A 20,184-nucleotide genomic window follows, 5' to 3' on the forward strand; every position below is an offset into this window, starting at 1 on the left:
CATCCCCAAATTATTTTACATTCTACAAAAGATGAAGCATTAAGAAAGTCAAGTCTAGATCTAATGCTTTGTTTTACAAATCCTTTGACACTGTGTTCATTTGGAAAAATACCCAGTTAGGTACTTGAACTTAAATAAATACCTGAAGACCTTCAGGAATCTCCAGTATTTGAAGCTGCCATTTTGACTACTACTACTTATTTTTCCAGAATTTAGTTAAATGGATGACCAGCATTCATGCCTTTCAGATCTTGAATTCATTAAGTTTTCAGATGTCTGGATTGGCTGACGACAAAATTTTATTTGTCGATAATGTTTTTTTATTTGACTGACTTTTAATGATACTTAAACTCAGAATTCATATATTTTATTTGGGCCTTTGGTGGAAGAGTGGCCGACAAAATGTGCTTTTTGATTTGGACACAGTCATGATGAAGAAATAGGATTTAGAATACTTAGGGTAATCTAAATTTACTTATGGGTCATTCATTCTTATTTTTCTGGATACTTTTTAAGATGTTTAGATGTTATCTCTGAAGAGTTTCTATTTTACAGAAATGCTTAAATGTTATTTTCAACCCCCATTTGAATTTTATAAAAGTGTCTTGACATTCTTTGAAAGCAGCCACAGTAGTAAAAACAGTTTCTACCTATTTTGTAATTTTTGATCTTCTGTAGATCTAACTTCATGATACTGTTAAGAAGCAAATGTAGGTTTTAGGATTAACATCTTAATGTGGTACTAAGTAGTTACTTCTCTATCCAGCTTCATCCCCCATGCTGCTTTTCTGCTGTTTGCATTATTGGTCACTGATGCAAGTTCTTCTCTATTTCCGATAGAACTCTTGTGTTGTCTCTCTTCACAGCTGTGTGAAAAATCTGATAACACAAATTAACCAAAAGTTTATATTTCCCCCCCCCCCATTTAATTGAACCCCTCTGTGAATTCTTTAAAGGGCTTAATTGATTCTTTACCTAAATTTTATTATCTATTTTGATTTTGCCTTTCTGATGGCACATAAAGGATGACTGTTGAGTAAGAACTTTCAGTGTGCTTTTAAAATTATTCCAGAAAATATATTCAGTCAACCCTTAATTACCTTGGGGAATTGGCCAGATTGTAGAGTATGTATTTAAAACTGGGGGAGGGGAGCAGTTGTGAAAAATTAAAATGAATACCAGCACAAAGAAAGCAACATACTTATTGCTATTGTTTGAAACCACATAGTGTTCTCCATAAGCCTTTTATACTTATGTAATAGAGGAATTCTCTTTATTCTTAAATCAGTCAGGTATGTTCTTGTCTAGTTCATCTATCTTTTAGTTCTTTATCATAGGATGGAGGAGAGGGCCATTGAGTCTGATTACCTGTTAATTCTGGGGTTTTGAGAAGGTCTAATTTTATCTTTATAGGAAAAATTTGTTTTTAAGACTTTTTTTTTATATGTGACAATTGGGGAAAATGGATGACGGAATCTGAAACTGAAAGGTATTTTTTTTTTTAAATATTAGAATTCAGTGACAAACACAAGGTGTTCCCTTATTCAGAAGCCATGAGCATAAATATTAGGGACCAAGCAAAAGACATTAAAGAGCTTAAGTGCTAAGCAAGGGTGGAGAAGAGAATTTTTACAGGGATAGGTAGAGGCTACCTATCAAAAGCATTGCTTGATGCTCTGCTTAGTTGCTGAAACATCTTCATTATTATTTAGTAGGGAAATTTGCTCAGTGGCTAGCCATCGTTACCTAGCTTTTTATAATATTGAAAAGAAATTACAACTAAGAAATACACAATGGTAACAGACTATTAGCAGAATAATAGCATTTTTAGTCATTTCACCCCTTATATTTCATGTAATATTTTATATTTCCAAGCCGTTAAATTTATTGCTTTTACGTTTTGGATGACAGTTCTTGAGTGGTAGATATATTTCTGAATAATGTAAACTTAAAGTTTACATTAAATCATTACTGTGCTGAATTGACAGTTGAAGCTACTACTTCTGTGACAGTCTGGATTTATTTGCTGAGCAGTGTTTTAGATTAATTTATTAGTTATTAATATTTTTTTTCCCACTGCAGGAAAGTAACTTCTGAAACTAATCCCACTCTTTTTTTCCACCCTCAGTGAGACAGTTGCTTTTATAATGAGATTTCTTAGGAATGCCACTGTCATACTCTAATAGAGGGCCTGAATTTACAAAGAGATACTAAGACTAGGAATTAAGTGAAGTGTTTAGAAAGATACTTCAAAGGAAGAATAAATGTTGAAATTTAATAACAATTAAATCAGAAGGAACTAAGGAGTAAAATTAGTATACGGTAATGGTTTTTAAGCTTTTATTGTGGAACCCTGGTTTTCAAATGAAATCCTACATGGAGTAACATCAATAGTCAATTAAAAAAACAAGGCAAATGATTCCAAGTGGTGTCCTTGGCTCTTGATGAGTTGACAGATGTTATCAGTACTACTCAGTCGTTAACTTATTCAAGGAGACAGTGCCAAGTTTGCAGTGACTGAAGAATTAGCCTCTATGGAACAACAATAGTCAAGAATATTATCAAAATGGAATTATACACTTTAAATGGGTGAATTGCATGGAATATGAATTAAATCTCAAGCTTTTTTCTTAAAAGAATACATGATAAAACATTTCAATATAATCTGAAATGGATTCTGCTAAAATGTGTTACAACTGATGGTAGGAGTAGTATATGTGGAGCAAAAAAAGCTTGAGAAAATGTAAAGTATTTAAAGCATACGGCTATTTATTATATTACATGAGCAGTACTTTGTGGAAACATCTGAACGTATTACATGTCATTGAACCAGTAGTGTCATCAGTAATCTACATTCACTCTGGTGGATTTAACCATCATTGGGTCCATGAATTTTTGTCTGATACAAAAGCCGGATATCCTCACTTAATCTTACTGTACAGCATTTTAATATCTTAGAATTGGTAAAGTTTTTTTATTGGGAATTTTTGAATGTAGAGTTAAGGTTAAATTTTTTCTGAATGAAATGAACCATTCTCAACCACTATTATTAAACGCTCAAGAATGGCTTTGGAAATTAGCTTTTGCTGAAGACTTGACTGTGCTTCTTAATAAAGTCAATTTACTATTAGAAGGGGAAAATAATGCTCATGTGAAACTTGTACTCTGGTAAAGTCATTTTGACAGCTGCTAACATTGAATCACAGAGTGCTGCTTTATATGCTTTTCATGATTTTACAAGTTAAAACAAGCAAAATCTCCATTCCCACACAAATATGAGGTAGATATTTTCTAAACTCAAACTACACTTTGATCGGTTTTTGGATGTTGATGCAAGTCCCTATTTCAAAATCCATTAAACTATAACCCTACCTAATCTTCATTTGGAAGTAGTTAATCTGCAACGTAATGACATGCTAAAAGGCAAATATCAAAGAGAAGAATCTAGTAGAATTTTATAAATGCCTTCCAAGTGGTGAATAATTCTTAATTAAAATTGTGTTTTTATGGATTGATATCAGGACCTATCTTTGTGACAAGAAAGTTTCGAAGATGGAATATATAAAATCTCATGCAGATGAGTATTAGTAGGTAAACATTTACAGTGGACTGATGGTAGGGAACATTAATTTCAAACTCAAGTTTGGTGAAATGCTATCTCCTCCCCTAAGAATAATTCCAGTCTTCTCATTAGTACATTTGTATGGTGAAAAATTATATTCTGTCATCATCATCATTATATTTGAATTTCATCAATGAAAAATTTGTGAGTTTTTTTCACTCATTATATGAGTATATATACAATATCCTTGGTTTGTCCCTCTTTGCCATAAAGCTTAGTAAGTATATTTACTATCTGGCCCTTTATAGAAAAAGTTTGCCAACACCTGTTAAAGTTATTTTTTGAATGTCTTCCTCAGTTCTTAAACCTCTGTTTTGTTGGTGATCTTGCTATTTATTCTACCTCACTCTTGGTCATATCTTAGACTAGTGGTTACCAAACTTCAGCCTCTTCATGACTTAAATTTCTCATTTTTCACTCATTCCTGTTCATGTCTTCTAGTACTCAATTTTCAACAAAACTTTTGTCTCCACAAAAACCTACATCCAGTAATTTTACCTCCTTTTCACTATCCCTTGTTTTTCTCATAGTTTCATCACTTTCCTTACCCAGTTTAAATTCACTCATCATTTATCATAATCACTCTCTTGCTTACATACATAGCCCTTGCTCCCTCTCATCCATAATACTCACTTGGCTGAATTGCATACAACTTTGAGAACTTTGACTCTTTCCATACCAGGAATAAAACAAAGCCATGTTAAATTGAGGTCACTTTAAACTTTAAGTGGCCCCTTAATGGCTACTGGAAATCATTTCCTTTTAGTCCATTCAGTCTACCACTCATCTAGATGCAGTCCGTATTTCAGCCCAGGGACCAGTTCCACCTGCTGCCTATTACTGTAAGTAAAATTTTATTGGAACATAAAATTTTACTTACAGTAAAATTACCCATTCCTTTATGTAATGTCTACTTCTGTTTTCTCTCTGCAGTAGCAGATTTGAGTAATTGTACCAGAGATTGTATGACCTTCAAAGTCTAAAATATTTACTGTCTGATCTTTTATAGCCTTTCTCCTAAATATTGTATACTTTCTCCTTTCCATAAACCTCCATCATTTCCTCTTGCTCTCTCACTTTCAGCTGATTGCCTGCTTCCTATTTCAGTGAGAAAATTGAAATAATCAAAAGAAAACTTCAACAAGTTCCTAGTACCATATCTATTCATCCAAGTAAAGTTTTGGTCTTTTGAAGGAGGGTGGGCTAATAGTGATTTGTTTTATTTTGCAAAATAGCCAAGGATTTTTCCTCAGGATGTTTTATAGAGATATGCATATAAATAGTTTAAATATTCACTTTCTTTTTTCATCTTAAAGCAAATATGTTTTGTTGACTCCAGACTTCATTATTTTAAATTAAGGTATAATTTACATACAGTAAGCTTTACCATTTTTAGTGTATATTCTGTGTATTTATGTACACTATATACAAATATAAAGTCTTAATAACTAAAACATTTTGGTTCTGGCTTTGAATAGCCTACCCATGGAACAGAATAGAAGGTCTAGAAAGAAACCCATGGAACTTATTAGTATATGATTATAATAAAATGATTTTTTTAAATGTGATTTTAAAAAAAGCTGAACTTCTCATAAATGGTGTTAAGAAAACTTGGATAGCCATCTGGAAAAACAAAGTTTTTTCTGTACGTCACATTCTACCCTATGATAAAGTCCAGATGTGTCAGATTTAATGTAAAAGATGAAACTACAAATGTCATTGAAAATATGGGCAGATTGGAAGAGGAAACTCCTTTCTAAATAACACTTAAAATCTAATATCCATAAAAGGAAATGTTGATAAATTCAGCTACTTAAATATTAAAATTTCTGGTAGCCAGTCAACTTCAGCCCCACTGTAAAAAAGGCCAGGAAAAAATTCTGGGACGCATACCGGCAAATGACCAGTCTCCTTACAAATCTCTTTTTCTTTAAATAATTTTTATTTTCCAGTTATAGTTGACATGCAGTATTAGTTTCAGGTGTACAACATAGTGATTAGAGATTTATATAACTTAGGAAATGATCACCTTGATAAGTCTAGTATCCATTCTAAACTAGACATAGTTATTACAGTATTATTGACTATATTTCCTATGCTGTACTTTACATCCTCATGGCTTATTTCATGACTGGCAATTTAATCCCTTCCCTCTTTTCACCTATCCCTGCAACCCCCCTCCCAGCTGGCCATCAGTTCGTTCTCTTTGTTTCTGTTTTGTTTGTTCATTTATTTTGTTTTTTTTAAATTCTACATTTAAGTGAAATCATATGGTATTTGTCTTTGACTTATTTCGCTTAGGATAATACAAAGTGATCCACGGATTGGTTGCTGCTCGTACTGGGCTTATGGCTGCTTAGCAAGAGGGATGTGGTATGCCGAGGCCAGATGATACTTGTTTGGGGTTTGTGCATCTTTGAGAGATTTTAGGAAAGTCTGTAGCCTGAGCTGAGACAGGCTGTTTGGATGGAAAAGCTGCTGGAAGAGGCTTGGGCAGGTCTACAAATTGGGTGGGACAGGGTCTCAGAAGATCACCAGGATTTGGATGAAGGATACTCATGCTTAGTGCCTATCTGTATCTGCAGGGTTGAGGGAGGGCTCAGCAGTGGAACAAATGCTTCCTGCCAGGCTGTCCCTCCAGCCCTCACCCTGAAGCCAGACAATTCAGTTGTATGTCCCAGTCAGTTTTTGAGCTCCTGCCCCAGCAATGAACCTCAGAGCTTCTGAGTCCATCAGTAAGTCTGTGCACGGGCTCTTTAAGAGGAACAAGTTGGGCTCCAGCTGCCCTCCACCCAGCCTTAATCTCTGTGGGTTTTCACAGCCAGAATTTATTTTCTGTGTCTTCAAAGTAATAGAATCCTGGGCTTAAGGATGTTGGTGTGGGCCTGGGACCCCTCGCTTCTCAGGAGGATCCTGTACACGGAGACGTCCCTATTGATTTTCAAATGCCACATGAGTGTGGGACCAGCCCATCTCACATGTCTGCCCCTCCTACCAGTCTTGTTATGGCTGCTTTTGTGTATTCTCAGTTGTAGGACTGCTATTCAGCTAGATTTCTGCTGGTTTTGGATGGCTGTTCTGTAATTTAGTTGTAATTTTGATGTCATGGGAGGAGGTGAGCACAGTGTGTACCTACTCTAATATCTTGACTGGAAATCTTAGAAAGCTTTTATAAACCATCAAGGAAAAGACCAACAGCCTAATAAAAATAATAGGTGAAAGATATGCCTAGACAGTTCACAGAAAAGAATGTATAAAATGGTTCAACCTCATACTGAGATATTGTTGTTTCACCTATTAGATTTGCAGTCATCAGGAAGTTTAAAAACATAGTAGTGTATGGCAAGGTTTTAGGGAAAGAGTCATATGGCTGATAGGGATACATATTTAAAACTGTGGAGACTAATTTGATAATGTATTTCAAAATCACAGGTTTATTCTTTGACCAGAAATTGTTTTTGATAAGTTGTCCTACAAATGTGTGAATTAATATATTTATAACATATTTGTTAACATCATTTATAATAAGATATGTTTGGAAATAATAGGGAACTGATTAAATAAATTATAGTATATTTATTAGCAGAAGATACCAGCTGTCAGCGATAGCTCTTTTTCTACTGTTAAGATCTCCAAGCTACTGAAGAAAAAAAGATTCAGAACACTGAATAAAATACGGTATTTTTGTATAAAAAAAGAGGGAAAAATAAAAATCCGTATTTTTGCTTATGATTGTGTCAAGAAGTTCTGGGGAAAAAACCACAAGTAAATAAATGTAGTAACCTATGGAGGGGCGAAGATAGAAGGAAGACTTTTTCCTTTTATGTCGTTTTGATTTTTTGTTTGTTTGAACCATATAAGTTACATTACCTAAACCACAGAGATTCTTAAAGGACAAAACCTAAGTTTAAAAAGTCTAATTTCTGAAATGGCTAGTCAGAAGACGAGAAAAATAAATGAGAAAAAGAAAGATATGAAGAAAGATGGTAGCTTAAAAAAGGGGTGGGGAATACATACTAAAGGAGGACAAAAGACAAGATTAGATGTATGGATAACGGAAGCAGGTAGTTAAAAAGATGAGTGGAAGATGAGTTTGCATTATTTCATCTTTGGCTTACTTAGCTGTCATAATTCTATTTAGTTTTGGGGAACTGTGAGGACTTGTTATTAACAACAAACATACAAATCACTTTTAAGGCATTGATATTTTGAGTACATTTTTGTTCAAGGAAATTTCTTAATTTTGCTTCTAGTTAAATAAGCTGTTAATTCTCGATCATCTATTAGAATGTGATAGATAATAAACATGAATTTTCTCTAGTTAATTTATTTTGAGTTTAATTGCTAGCTCCTTGAGAGAAATAATTTCTTGTTTACTTTGCATGGTATTGTTATCATGCAATATTTTTTTAATTGTAGCTTTATTTAGATATAATTTATAATATCAAAAACCCTACCCCTGTAAGGTGTGCAGTTAAGTAGTTTATTCAGAGTTGTTCAACTGTCACCACAATCTAATTTTTAGAACATTTTCTTCACACTAAAATGCTATGCCTGATCTTCACAATGCTTGTCAGTCTTTAATTTACTGACTGTCTCAGTGGGTTTGCTTATTCTGGACATTTCATATGAATGGAATCATACAGTAGATGGTCTTCGTGTCTACTTTTACGTCACATGTTTTACAGGTTCATTATTGTTGTAGCGTGTACTTTATTACTTATTATAGCTGAGTAATATTCCATGTATGCATATACCACATTTTGTTTATTCATCAGTTGATAGACATTTGGATTGTTGTTACTTTTTAGCTATTATGAATAATGATGCTATGAATTTTCATGTATACGTTTTGTGTGGATATATGTTTTCAGTTCTCTTGGGTTTATGCTTTGGAGCAGAATTGCTGAGTCATATGGTAACTGTGTTTAACATTTTAAGGATCTGCAAAATTGTTTTCCAAACCAGTTCTACCATTTTATAATCCTGCCAGCTATACATGAGGGTTCCTGTTTTTTTCACATCCATGCCAGCACTTGTTATTGTCCTTCCTTTAAAAAATTTTTTAACTGTCCTATTGAGTGTTGAGTGGTGTTTCATTGTTCTTCTTATAAAAATATTTTTATTACTAATTTATTTTTTTTAATCCCCTCCTCCCCCTACTTCCACCCCTGACCTACGGATGTTGCCATCTCCCCTTAAGAACTGGATCTCTGAAAGCAGGGCGTCTCCTCCCACGTGCTCACGGCGCACACCTGGGGTCTGTGGCTCTACCTGGGACACGAATCCAGGACCCTCTGCGCATAAAGCAGACATGCTGACCACTACTCTGTGACTACCTTGTTTCACTGTGTTCTTGATTTGCACTTCCCTAATGAGTAATGATGTTGAACATCTTTTCATGTACTTCTTGGCTGTTTGTATATCTTCTTTGGAAAAATGTCCGTTCAGATCCATCACCTATTTTTAAATTAGAGTATTTGTCTTTTTACTCTTTAATTGTAAGAGTTCTTTTTGTATACCAAATACATATCCCTTATCAGATATATGACTTCTGAAAGTTTTACCCCATTCCATTGGTTGCCTTTTACTTTTTTAAAAACCATAACATGAAGTTTATTATTTTAATTATATTTAAGTATACATTTTGTGGCATGAAGTACATTTACAACATTGTATAACCAAACAAAAGCCTTATAACTATTAAGCAATAGCTCAACTCTCCTTTCCTCCTTCCCCTAATTCCTGGTAACCTCTATTCTACTTTCTGTCTCTATGAATTTGGCTTACTCTAGGTGTAACTCATGTAAGTAGAATCTTCAGTATTTGTCTTTTTTGTATCTGGCTTCTTTCACTTAGCATATTTTCTTCAAGGTTCATCCATGTGGTAGCATGTTTCAGAATTTTATTCCTTTTTATGGCTTAATATTTTTTATATGTACATACTGCATTTTGTTTTCCTATTCATCTGTTTATGGACATTTGGGTTGCCTTCATCTTTAGGTTATTATAAATTATGTTGCTATGAGCAGTGGTATACGGATGTCTAAGTGAGTCTCTAAGTGAGTTCATTTCTTTTGGGCATGTACCTAGGAGAATTGTTGGGTCATATGGTATTTCTGGTTTACATTTTAAGGAACCTCCAAACTGTTTCCTACAGCAGCAATATCATTTTGTCTTCCTTTTCTTGATAATGCCCTTTGGAGCATAAAAGTTTTTAATTTTGGTGAAATACATTCTATTTATTTTTTGTTAGGTTTCTTGTGCTTTTGCTATATCTAAGAAATTATTACCTAGTCACAAGTCAAGATTTGTTCCTCTGTTTTCTTCTAATGGTTTCAGTTCTCACATTTAGGCCTGCGATCCATTTTGATTTAATTTTTATACTATTTTTGTATATTTTTGATGTGGTTTAGGAGTCCAACTCCATTCTTTTGTGTGTGGGTATCAAATTGGTCCAGCATCATTGTCGAAAAGACATTCTTTCTCCATCGAAGTGTCTTGGCACCTGTGTTGAAAATCAGTTGACCATAAATGTAGGGTTTATTTCTGGACTCTCAGTTCTTTTCCTTAATATATATGTCTATCCTTGTGCCATTATCACACTATCTTCCTTATTACTGTAGTTTTTTAGTAAGTGTTGAAATTGGGAGGTGGCGAGTCTTCCTACTTAGTTTTTCTTTTTCAGGGATTGTTTTGCCAATTCTGGATCTCTTGCATTTCCATATGAATTTTAAGATCAGGTTGTCAGTTTCTGTTGTAACTCTGTAGATCAGCTTCAGGAATATTACCATCTTAACAATATTAAGTCTTCTAATCCATGAATATCATTCAGAATTAAGTGAATTCTAAGCAATTTACTAATATTCTTTTTTATCCTTTCTCACTTTTGAGAAATGGCTTTACTTTTTGACCTTAATGAACGTTATCATCTACATTCTGTATTTAAAAATATATACCTATTCTTCTGTTAAATTGTTATCTGTACTTGCCTCTTTTCATCGTAGTCTCTCTGGGATCTCGTTCTTTTGATTATTCACCATGATATTTCATTTCAACTTTAATTCAGTATTCATAGTCAATTTTTTACTTTAATGGCTCCTTCCTCTCTGCCTTCAAATAAATGTCTCTCCATCTTCAACAATACTTACTCTTGAATGGATGCCTTATAGTTCTTTTCATCTCTTTTTTCTCTTTTCTTCATTTCCAGAATTCTTTAATAGGTGGTCTCTTCCAGCTGCCATTGCTTCGTTAGTTATTCATGCATTGTCCCCTTTGCAAAGTACCTTAACTTTTCTGGACTTCAATATTTCTTTTTTTGTAAAATAAGTGAATTGATTTATATTAGTTGTGTTAAGTCCTTATTTAGCCTCTGAGTCCTTGCAGTCATTACTCAGAGCTCTAAGTATACAGAAGTGGAACTATTCAGTTCTGGATTTTGGGTAGCATGCTTAGAGCCATTTGCCACAACAGCATTAGCCTTTGGGGCCTTTATGGAATCCCCAAGAGTATAGTTTGAAAGTTATTGCAAAGTCACTGCAGCCTTAAAACTTGGTAGCTCTATAGCAATTACTGAAGTTACATTTTTGAAAGTTTAAAATAATTTACTTGTTGCATAATTAAATTCTCATCAGGCACCATTTCTTCTGGATATTTTATATCTAAACCCTTAGTTGCTCTGTTATTCCCCCACTAACTTGCTTTTTCTTGGCTTTAATCCCATACACACAGTCTCTTCAGGTGCTACTCAGTTTAGATTCTAACACTTCCAAGAAGCTTTTCCAGTTCATACCAGCTCCCCATAACGTTTTTTCCTACTAATAATCCATTAATAATCCCTTACGCTATCAATTTGGCACTTAAAAATTGCACAAAGTATTTTGAGCTATATAAAGATAATTTAGGCCCAGATTCTGACCTAAAGAAGTGTAATCTACTAGAAGAATAGAGATGTACAATATAATTATTGAGATGAAGGCAATGAGTGCCAAAGGAGAGGTACAAATGAAGTTCTGTGGAAGTTTAAAGAAGATAAAGATAATTTTCCTCTTAGAGAATAGGGCAAAGTATCTCAGAGGAGGTGGGTTGGGTCTTGAAGGGAATGTAGTACTTTAACACGGTTGGGCATTCCTAACTGAAGGAGCAGCGTGAGTTAAGGCAGAGGTAGAAAAGTGTGAGATCATAGGTATTTTGATTTGGTTGGAGGACAAGATTAAAAAGAGAAATAGTGGGATATAAACTTGTAAAGGCAAACCAGAGCTGGACTTAGCTTTGTTATGTCTTTATGATGTGTATATCTTATTTTCCCAGTTATGTTATTGAACTCTTTTGAAGACAAGTAGTATATCTTTTAACCTCCTACGGAAGAGTTATATGGGTAGTGGAGAAGTATTTAGTAAAATTTTGTTGAGCATATGAAAGGTAGAAACAGTAGTTTCCCAAATAAGCATTTTTCAGGGTAGCTTCTTTCATACCCTTCTGTTTATTTAGATTGTAGTTTCACCAGTAAAAACTATTTTATATCCCCATAGTAATAGTTCCTTATCTCTAAGAAGTCTTTATGAGATTTTTAAAATATGGGGGCGTGGGACGGAGGTGTAGGCATGTGGTGTGTCCAATTAACAGTGCTCAGTTTTACTCATTTCCAGGACATGAGAAATGCTGGTTTGAGTTGAGAAAAATGGGATACAAACAAACTTTACTTTTGAAACTTAGTCTTGAAGCTCTTTTTATGTTTTAATAAATTAGATTAAGACTATTTTTCTAGAATTCAGATTTCATTTAACCAGAAATATTTTTTAAAGAAATGGAGAATTAAAAAGGTGTACCCAAGAATTGTGTTGAACTGTATATGGGTAACATTGCTCTCTTCAAAAATCTTTTAAAAATATTATTTTGCATGATTGAAAAAAGATTAGAAACATCAGCTACTCTACTGAAACATTGTTCATGTTGCTATAAATTCCTGGCACTATTGGTCTCTATGGAAAGAATATGTTACCTATACACATAATTGAAAGTTTCAGCAGGGAAATTGAGTATGCCTGCTTTCAGCTACTTGTTTTCAATGGCACATGCCAATCTCTCTTATTTTTATAAAGTAAAATATTTTTGAAAAATTAAATTGGAAGAAATCTTTAGGGGAGACTGTCATTTAAAAAGCAAATAATGACAACTCAAAACCCATTTATTTAGAGAGTCATTTAATTTATTATTTTACAATATTTTTGTTTTAAACTTTCTGTATCATGTACTAGGTGAAAAACCATTTCGCTGTGATGAATGTGGTATGAGATTCATACAAAAATATCATATGGAAAGGCATAAGAGAACTCACAGTGGAGAAAAACCTTACCAGTGTGAATACTGTTTACAGGTAAGAGGTGGTGTGAAATTCTTTTTTTTTTTAATCCACTTCATTGAGGTTTGAACATTTGAAAATTCTTCCATCCTAAATTAAATTATAAAATAATTCTAATAAATTAAATTAGAAACTGTTACTACTAGAACTATTTGAAGAACTTCCCAACTGCTAGTTGGTTAGATTTATAATAGATAATTGGCTTGGCAGATTAATTTAGAACTACCTACATTATTATACCTCTGTCTGTCTTTATATTAATTGCTTTTTTCTTTTTTTTTTTCCCTTGGTTGACCAAAAACACAAACTGAAACAAAAAACTCACTCTGAATTCAACAGTATTTTTCCAGAACAGATCGTGTATTGAAACATAAACGTATGTGCCATGAAAATCATGACAAAAAACTGAACAGATGTGCCATCAAAGGTGGCCTTCTGACATCTGAGGAAGATTCTGGCTTTTCTACATCACCAAAAGATAACTCACTGCCAAAAAAGAAAAGGCAGAAAACTGAGAAAAAATCATCTGGGATGGACAAAGAGAGTGCTTTGGACAAATCTGACCTAAAGAAAGACAAAAATGATTACTTGCCTCTTTATTCTTCAAGTACTAAAGTAAAAGACGAGTATATGGTAGCTGAGTATGCTGTTGAAATGCCACATTCTTCGGTTGGGGGATCGCATTTAGAAGATGCATCAGGAGAAATACATCCGCCTAAGTTGGTTCTCAAAAAAATTAACAGTAAAAGAAGTCTGAAACAGCCACTGGAGCAAAATCAAACAATTTCACCTTTATCCACATATGAAGAGAGCAAAGTTTCAAAGTATGCTTTTGAGCTTGTGGATAAACAAGCTTTACTGGACTCAGAAGGCAGTGCTGACATTGATCAGGTTGATAACTTGCAAGAGGGGCCCAGTAAACCTGTGCATAGCAGTACTAATTATGATGATGCCATGCAGTTTTTGAAAAAGAAGCGATACCTTCAGGCAGCAAGTAACACCAATAGAGAGTATGCACTAAATGTGGGTACCATAGCCTCTCAGCCTTCTGTAACACAAGCAGCTGTGGCAAGTGTCATCGATGAAAGTACCACAGCATCCATACTAGATTCACAGGCCCTGAATGTGGAGATTAAGAGTAATCATGACAAAAATGTTATTCCAGATGAGGTACTGCAGACTCTGTTGGATCATTATTCCCATAAAGCTAATGGACAGCATGAGATATCATTTAGTGTTGCGGACACAGAGGTGACTTCTAGCATATCAATAAATTCTTCAGAAGTACCTGAGGTCACCCAGTCAGAGAATGTTGGATCAAGCTCCCAAGCATCCTCATCAGATAAAGCCAACATGTTGCAGGAATACTCAAAGTTTCTGCAGCAGGCTTTGGACAGAACTAGCCAAAATGATGCCTATTTGAATAGCCCGAGCCTTAACTTTGTGACTGATAACCAGACCCTTCCAAATCAGCCAGCATTCTCTTCTATAGACAAGCAAGTCTATGCAGCCATGCCCATCAATAGCTTTCGATCAGGAATGAATTCTCCACTAAGAACAACTCCGGATAAGTCCCACTTTGGACTAATAGTTGGTGATTCACAGCACTCATTTCCCTTTTCAGGTGATGAGACAAACCATGCTTCTGCCACGTCAACACAGGACTTTCTGGATCAAGTGACTTCTCAGAAGAAAGCTGAGGCTCAGCCTGTCCACCAAGCTTACCAAATGAGCTCCTTTGAACAGCCCTTCCGTGCTCCATATCATGGATCAAGAGCTGGAATAGCTACTCAATTTAGCACTGCCAATGGACAGGTGAACCTTCGGGGACCAGGGACAAGTGCTGAATTTCCAGAATTTCCCTTGGTGAATGTAAATGATAATAGAGCTGGGATGACATCCTCACCTGATGCCACAACTGGGCAGACTTTTGGCTAAAAAAATGTGTAAATAATACTGGCACTTTAGAACAGATTAATCAAGAGTGGGGTTACTCTGTGTAAAATGGAGTGCTGTACAGATTTAAGAGCAATGCGATATAACAAGTTAAGCTGATATGAATAGCAAGATAATCCAATAACTGCATTTCGTTTGGTTAGCATTCTTTGAACTGCCTTACATGTTGTCACCTTTATAGAAGCAATGCATTACTTGTTTTAGATCAGAAACTTGCTATTCCACCTACACCACATTTAAAAGGAAAAAAAAAAAAAGACTTTCGCACAATTGTTTCCTAACTGATAACATTGTACATTCTTAGGAGGTTAGTAATTGTGTGAAATTTACTCATACTGTTTCTTAAGTTTTTCAGCATAGTCATTGCACTTCAGCAGGGAATCTGAGTATACGTTACAGAGTGAACTTAAAAGTTTAAATATCAAGAGATTATGGCTTAAATAAATTAGTGTGTCCTATGGGGGAAAAGAAACCACCTTTTAGAAAAGAATGATATGCCATATACCCTTGATTTTCATTTTGCGTTATATATTGACATGTTTTTTTTTTTTTGAGAAAAAAAAATAAAAATCTGATAGTCTAAGACTCCACTATTTAAAAGCCTAATTACTTTTAAAATATGCATACTTTCAAAACTTTTACCAAAATACGTAACTGTTGAAGCATTCACTTCTCTATGGAAGTATGCATATTGGTGTCAGTTTCTTTGTACAGTTGTACCTAGATATTTTTTATGATTTTTCATGTGCAGGTATCAAGATTTTGAAGTTTTAGTAAGAAGATATTCTGTAGATTACATTCCCAAGAACATAATGCTTACACAAAATGTATATTCCACGTTTTAAAGCTTAATTGTATTTTACTTTACATATACACTTCAGTTAACATAGAGCACTTAGAATCTATTTGGTATTTTTGATTTCTCAAAGTAAAAAGATTAGATTTTTAGGTTGATATGGTTGTGTCATAATCATCTCATAATTGACAATTTTAATTTTTGGCAATAAAAAGAAATTGGGTATCTTTGGAACTGTAAAACCTGGTTTAATCCTTTTCTTTCTTGAATCTTGATAGATTGGATAATTAAACAGTATCCAGAGAAACTAAAGAAATGGGCATTTTAATTGCTTATTTTATCTCAAGTTACTTTTTAATGAACACTGCTCATTACAGTTTTACGAACCAAAAGTGTTTACTAACTCCAGTAACTGCAGTTTCTTTTCCAGCTAGATGAGTGATCAGAAACTTTTTGTTGCATTTCAAAATCTAAATAAACTACAGACTTTATCCTTATACCACGAATGTTTTTTTTTTTTTTGATACTTTGTCTTAAAATAATACAGCATGGTACAATAAATAGTGCTTATGTATACATATATATACTTTTCTGAAGAATAATGGTTTGAGTTACACATTGGACAGTTTAAATTTTTGGAAAATAACAAGTTTTATTGATTTTATCTTATTTAATTTGTTTCAACTTTTTTTTTAAGTTTTCGTCATCTTTGTCACAGTGAACATACTAATGTAGCACCAGTGATAATCTGAAATTAATACCCTTGGAAAATGAAACTTTATTGTTAATTTCCATTTTAACTTTTATATTGGCCCTGTAGATCTGTAATCTTTGCTTTAGTATAGAACATTATACATTTAAATTATTTTTTTCTTTTATTTAATGTTATCCCAAGACTGTTCTCTCATTTAGAAGGGAACAAAGATGTACTCATCCTTAACATCTTTTACACTTATTTTGAACATATTGGTGTTTTTATTATAAGGAATATAAATTATCTTTAATATGGTTTTCTCTACACTTTGGTTATTAAGCTTTGCTTGAAATGTTCATTATTCCATTTGACAGCTTTCTTTGCTGCCATATATTTCAAGAATTTTAGATTTCTTTGAAGTAGATATTTAAGTTCTGCCATTATTGACTCTTAAAAATGGTGTGTGTTATGTTGCACATCACTTTTTCAAGAAGGCTTCATTCAGGTGAGATGTCAAAAATGAAACTGTGCGCTCCCTAGGTAGACGTTTGTATTTTTCGCATACTACTATTTGATGATAGTAGGCCTTTATTTCCTGAGTTGATTTTTTTTTTTTTGAGCCTGATCAAAAATTTCTATTTAGAACTTGGTGTAGTTCTTGGTACATTATAGTTTTTGTTTGTTTTAAGATCACCTGCACAGTTTTTAGTATGTGACTCTACTGCTGAGCAGTTAGGGTAAGCTAAAGAAGGAAAGCCTTTGAAAATGGGAGTTATGCAAACAGAAGTTCAGATATTGCATTCCTGTCTTCAGTACGTTTATTTAAATCTGTAAAATGGCAGACATTTCTACCACATTATAAGCATTTTTTAGATAAATGATATTTTGGCATAACTTATTGACTTACCATTTAAGTATAGTTATTGTTCTCTTACTGTGAAATTCTAAATGCCTACCAGAGCTACCTTGTATTATTATCATATGATAAACATCTCAACATTTTGGGTTTCCCAGTTTGGCTAGAAAGTTATTTAATTTCTGTTTGGGCATTAATAGAGAAAGCAAGTAGCATTTTGTGTTGCTTTGGATCAGAATATTGAGGATATGAGATATTCTTCTGCAATTTGTCTTTCTCATTACTTTCAGTGAGCAAATTGTTCTATTAAAACATGCTCTTACACCCTTCTACTTTTGGTCAATGTGAATGAGGTGTGCTTTTTCACTTAGGACCAACTCACGTTCGAAGATTGGAAACATCACATTAGATGAGGTAATATCTCTTGATCAGCTTCTAAAAGCCTTTTTTTTTTTTTTTTAACATTGCACACATGTTTTGTTTGGTTCAGAATATCTGAGTGGGTTTTAAATTCGGGGGGTCTACTTGCAAATTTTTTGCTTGATGCCATAGAAATCCATCCTTTTAGCTCTGAGGACTGTCAGTGGTCAGGTAATTTTCTCTTTTAGAGGCAAAAGAGGCCTTGTGCTCAGGTTGGGCTTTCATTTCCACAGGTGAGAGAAACTTGCAAAGTGCCAGCTAGGTTAGATCTTTTGCCACTTCTTTCATTTTATTAATTTCGATTTTTAAAGGGCTGTTAAAAAAAAAAAAAAGCCGGGAAACTTTAAAAGTAGGCATTACTGTAGTACTACATTTCCTAGACTTAGACCATGTTAAATTAGAACTCGATTTTTCACAGTATATTTACTTGAAGAAGCACTATTATAATCAGTGAGACCTTTTTTGATTCTGCAATTTAATTTAAACTTTTTCCGTTTCAAATTACCTTTATTTCAGGGAAATAATTTTCCAATTGTTTTTGCTATATTCTGCAAATAAAAACCGTATGTTTCCTTTATTCACTTAAACTTTGGTAGGAAACAAACTAGAGCAGACAAACATTTCTTGTGTTTGTTGCTTTCTTTAATCCAATGGATAAAAAAGTAAAACCCTGTAAACATTATTTTATTTTTTTATGCAATACCATGCTGTAAATATGGTTCATCAGATAAGGATGTACCTATGATTAAATCTTTAATTCTGCACAGTTAGAGTTTATATATAAACGTGTCTTGACAATCAAGGACTTTTATGTGAGTCTTCCTTTATGATGTTTATTAATGTTATGCATTCCATTTGTTTTGAAGTGAGTACCATTGTGCTAATTTGTATTGTCTGAAAGTATGTAATGTTTTTACAGCTTGTTTTTAATCTGTAAATATGTACAAACAAATCACAGTACTGCTTTATGTTAGAAAGCATATGATGTTGTACTGTATGTAAGCAATAATACATAGCAGTGCTAACTTTACAAGTAGCATCAGGAACGTTCTAAAAACATTTCAAGAGTTATTAATTATCCTTATTTCATTTAATAATGATTATCTTTAATCAGTTTTTTTAAGCAAATTCCATTGTTCCTCCTATTGGAACGTAACACTGTTTACACAGCATAACTGAAGTTGCAGGGGAGACAGGCTAAATCTGACTTCATCTGTATTCACTTTCACTAAGCATTGAATGGCCTTACCACTCTTCTGCAAGATGGAGGAAGACCGCAAAACTTAGTGCCCATCACACTGAAGGAAAGGGGTGGTTTTTTTTTCTGTTTCTGTACTGCTACCTAACTTCGTAGTTTGCTTTGAATTTTAATATTTGTTTCTGTTTTAGATTCAAGCCCATAAGTTTTGAGGTGACTTCAGCTCCATTGTGAAATAGTTCTCTTCATATTTCATAACTACATTTCAATAATTAACTTTCTACTTTGATTTTTAGATTCTTATTTTTCAAGCTTGATTTCTCAGCTGATGAGATGAATTTATTCAACTTCAATACAAAGAAAGACAAACCTACTGTAGTTTGAATTGAATAGATATTATACTGTACAGAACAGCTAAATATTTGAACACACACATCACTGCTTTAGAAATAAAACCGCCAATTTTTAAATGTATATGACCTACATTTTATAGGAGAAATGTTTTTAAATGCTAGTCATTTATATACATGTGCTTTGAAGGATTTGCTAGTTCACTTCTGTCACTTTTTAGTACACTGGTATCTTTTATATGTAATGTATGCTTTTTATTGTAGCAAAGCATTTCAGTAGAAAGAATTTTGCAACAATATGGGGGAAATTTTTCATTGTTGGATTTGAATTATACTGGATTTTATCTGTGTAGTCTTACTTGTCTTTATTTTAATGCTGTCTGGAAGGGAACTTGGTATCCAAATAAAGCAGGTAACCTCATTTTACTTCAAGGGCATACTGTGTAGTGCTGAATTTAATCTGGAAATCTAATGACTTTGAAGAAAAACAAGTTTATAAAAATTGTACAGAGGAAATTAAATGTGTGATGGAAATCCTGATGGTGGAACACATTGAATTTTCTGATATATAGTGTTATTTTCCTGGGATCCCCTATGCCTTCTTTGTATTTCAACTAATAAAGGAAAAGCCCTGTCACTGAAACTGGTAGGATAATAGGATATTCTGATTACACAGTATTTTTTTCCTATCCCATTTTCTGACCCTTTCTCAATCACTGTAAATTTTTATTTTCTATTTCCTATTGGTAATTAAACATGTACATAATGTAGACACTGTTGTATAGAACTGAATGAATTGAGTTGCTACGCTTGAATGGATAAATAAGCGGAAATATTACAGATATTGAGAGTTCATTAAATGCCAGAACAAATTTACAGGAAAAAGGGAGGTATCATGTGTCCTGGGAAGGTCACAGCAAATGTGTCTTTA

General features: G+C 33.6%; 1 protein-coding gene across 5 annotated transcripts in view; it reads left to right on the top strand.

Annotated features, from left to right (window-relative positions):
* The window catches only part of ZNF148 (zinc finger protein 148), a 105,744-nt gene extending 85,939 nt beyond the window's left edge, over positions 1–19,805 (top strand). For 3 of the 5 annotated variants that reach the window (XM_016135192.2, XM_016135195.2, XM_036219643.1), the window contains 2 exons: positions 12,880–12,998; positions 13,323–19,805. In XM_016135192.2, the coding sequence (XP_015990678.1) occupies positions 12,880–12,998; positions 13,323–14,921 (1,718 nt within the window). In that variant the 3' untranslated portion in view covers positions 14,922–19,805. The remainder of the gene's footprint in view (positions 1–12,879; positions 12,999–13,322) is intronic. The other 2 variants (XM_016135189.2, XM_016135191.2) reach the window with 2 other exon arrangements.
* The last annotated feature ends 379 nt before the right edge of the window (positions 19,806–20,184 follow it).

The sequence above is a fragment of the Rousettus aegyptiacus genome, unplaced genomic scaffold (genome assembly GCF_014176215.1).
Source record: "Rousettus aegyptiacus isolate mRouAeg1 unplaced genomic scaffold, mRouAeg1.p scaffold_m13_p_4, whole genome shotgun sequence".
In the NCBI taxonomy this organism is placed as follows: domain Eukaryota; kingdom Metazoa; phylum Chordata; class Mammalia; order Chiroptera; family Pteropodidae; genus Rousettus; species Rousettus aegyptiacus.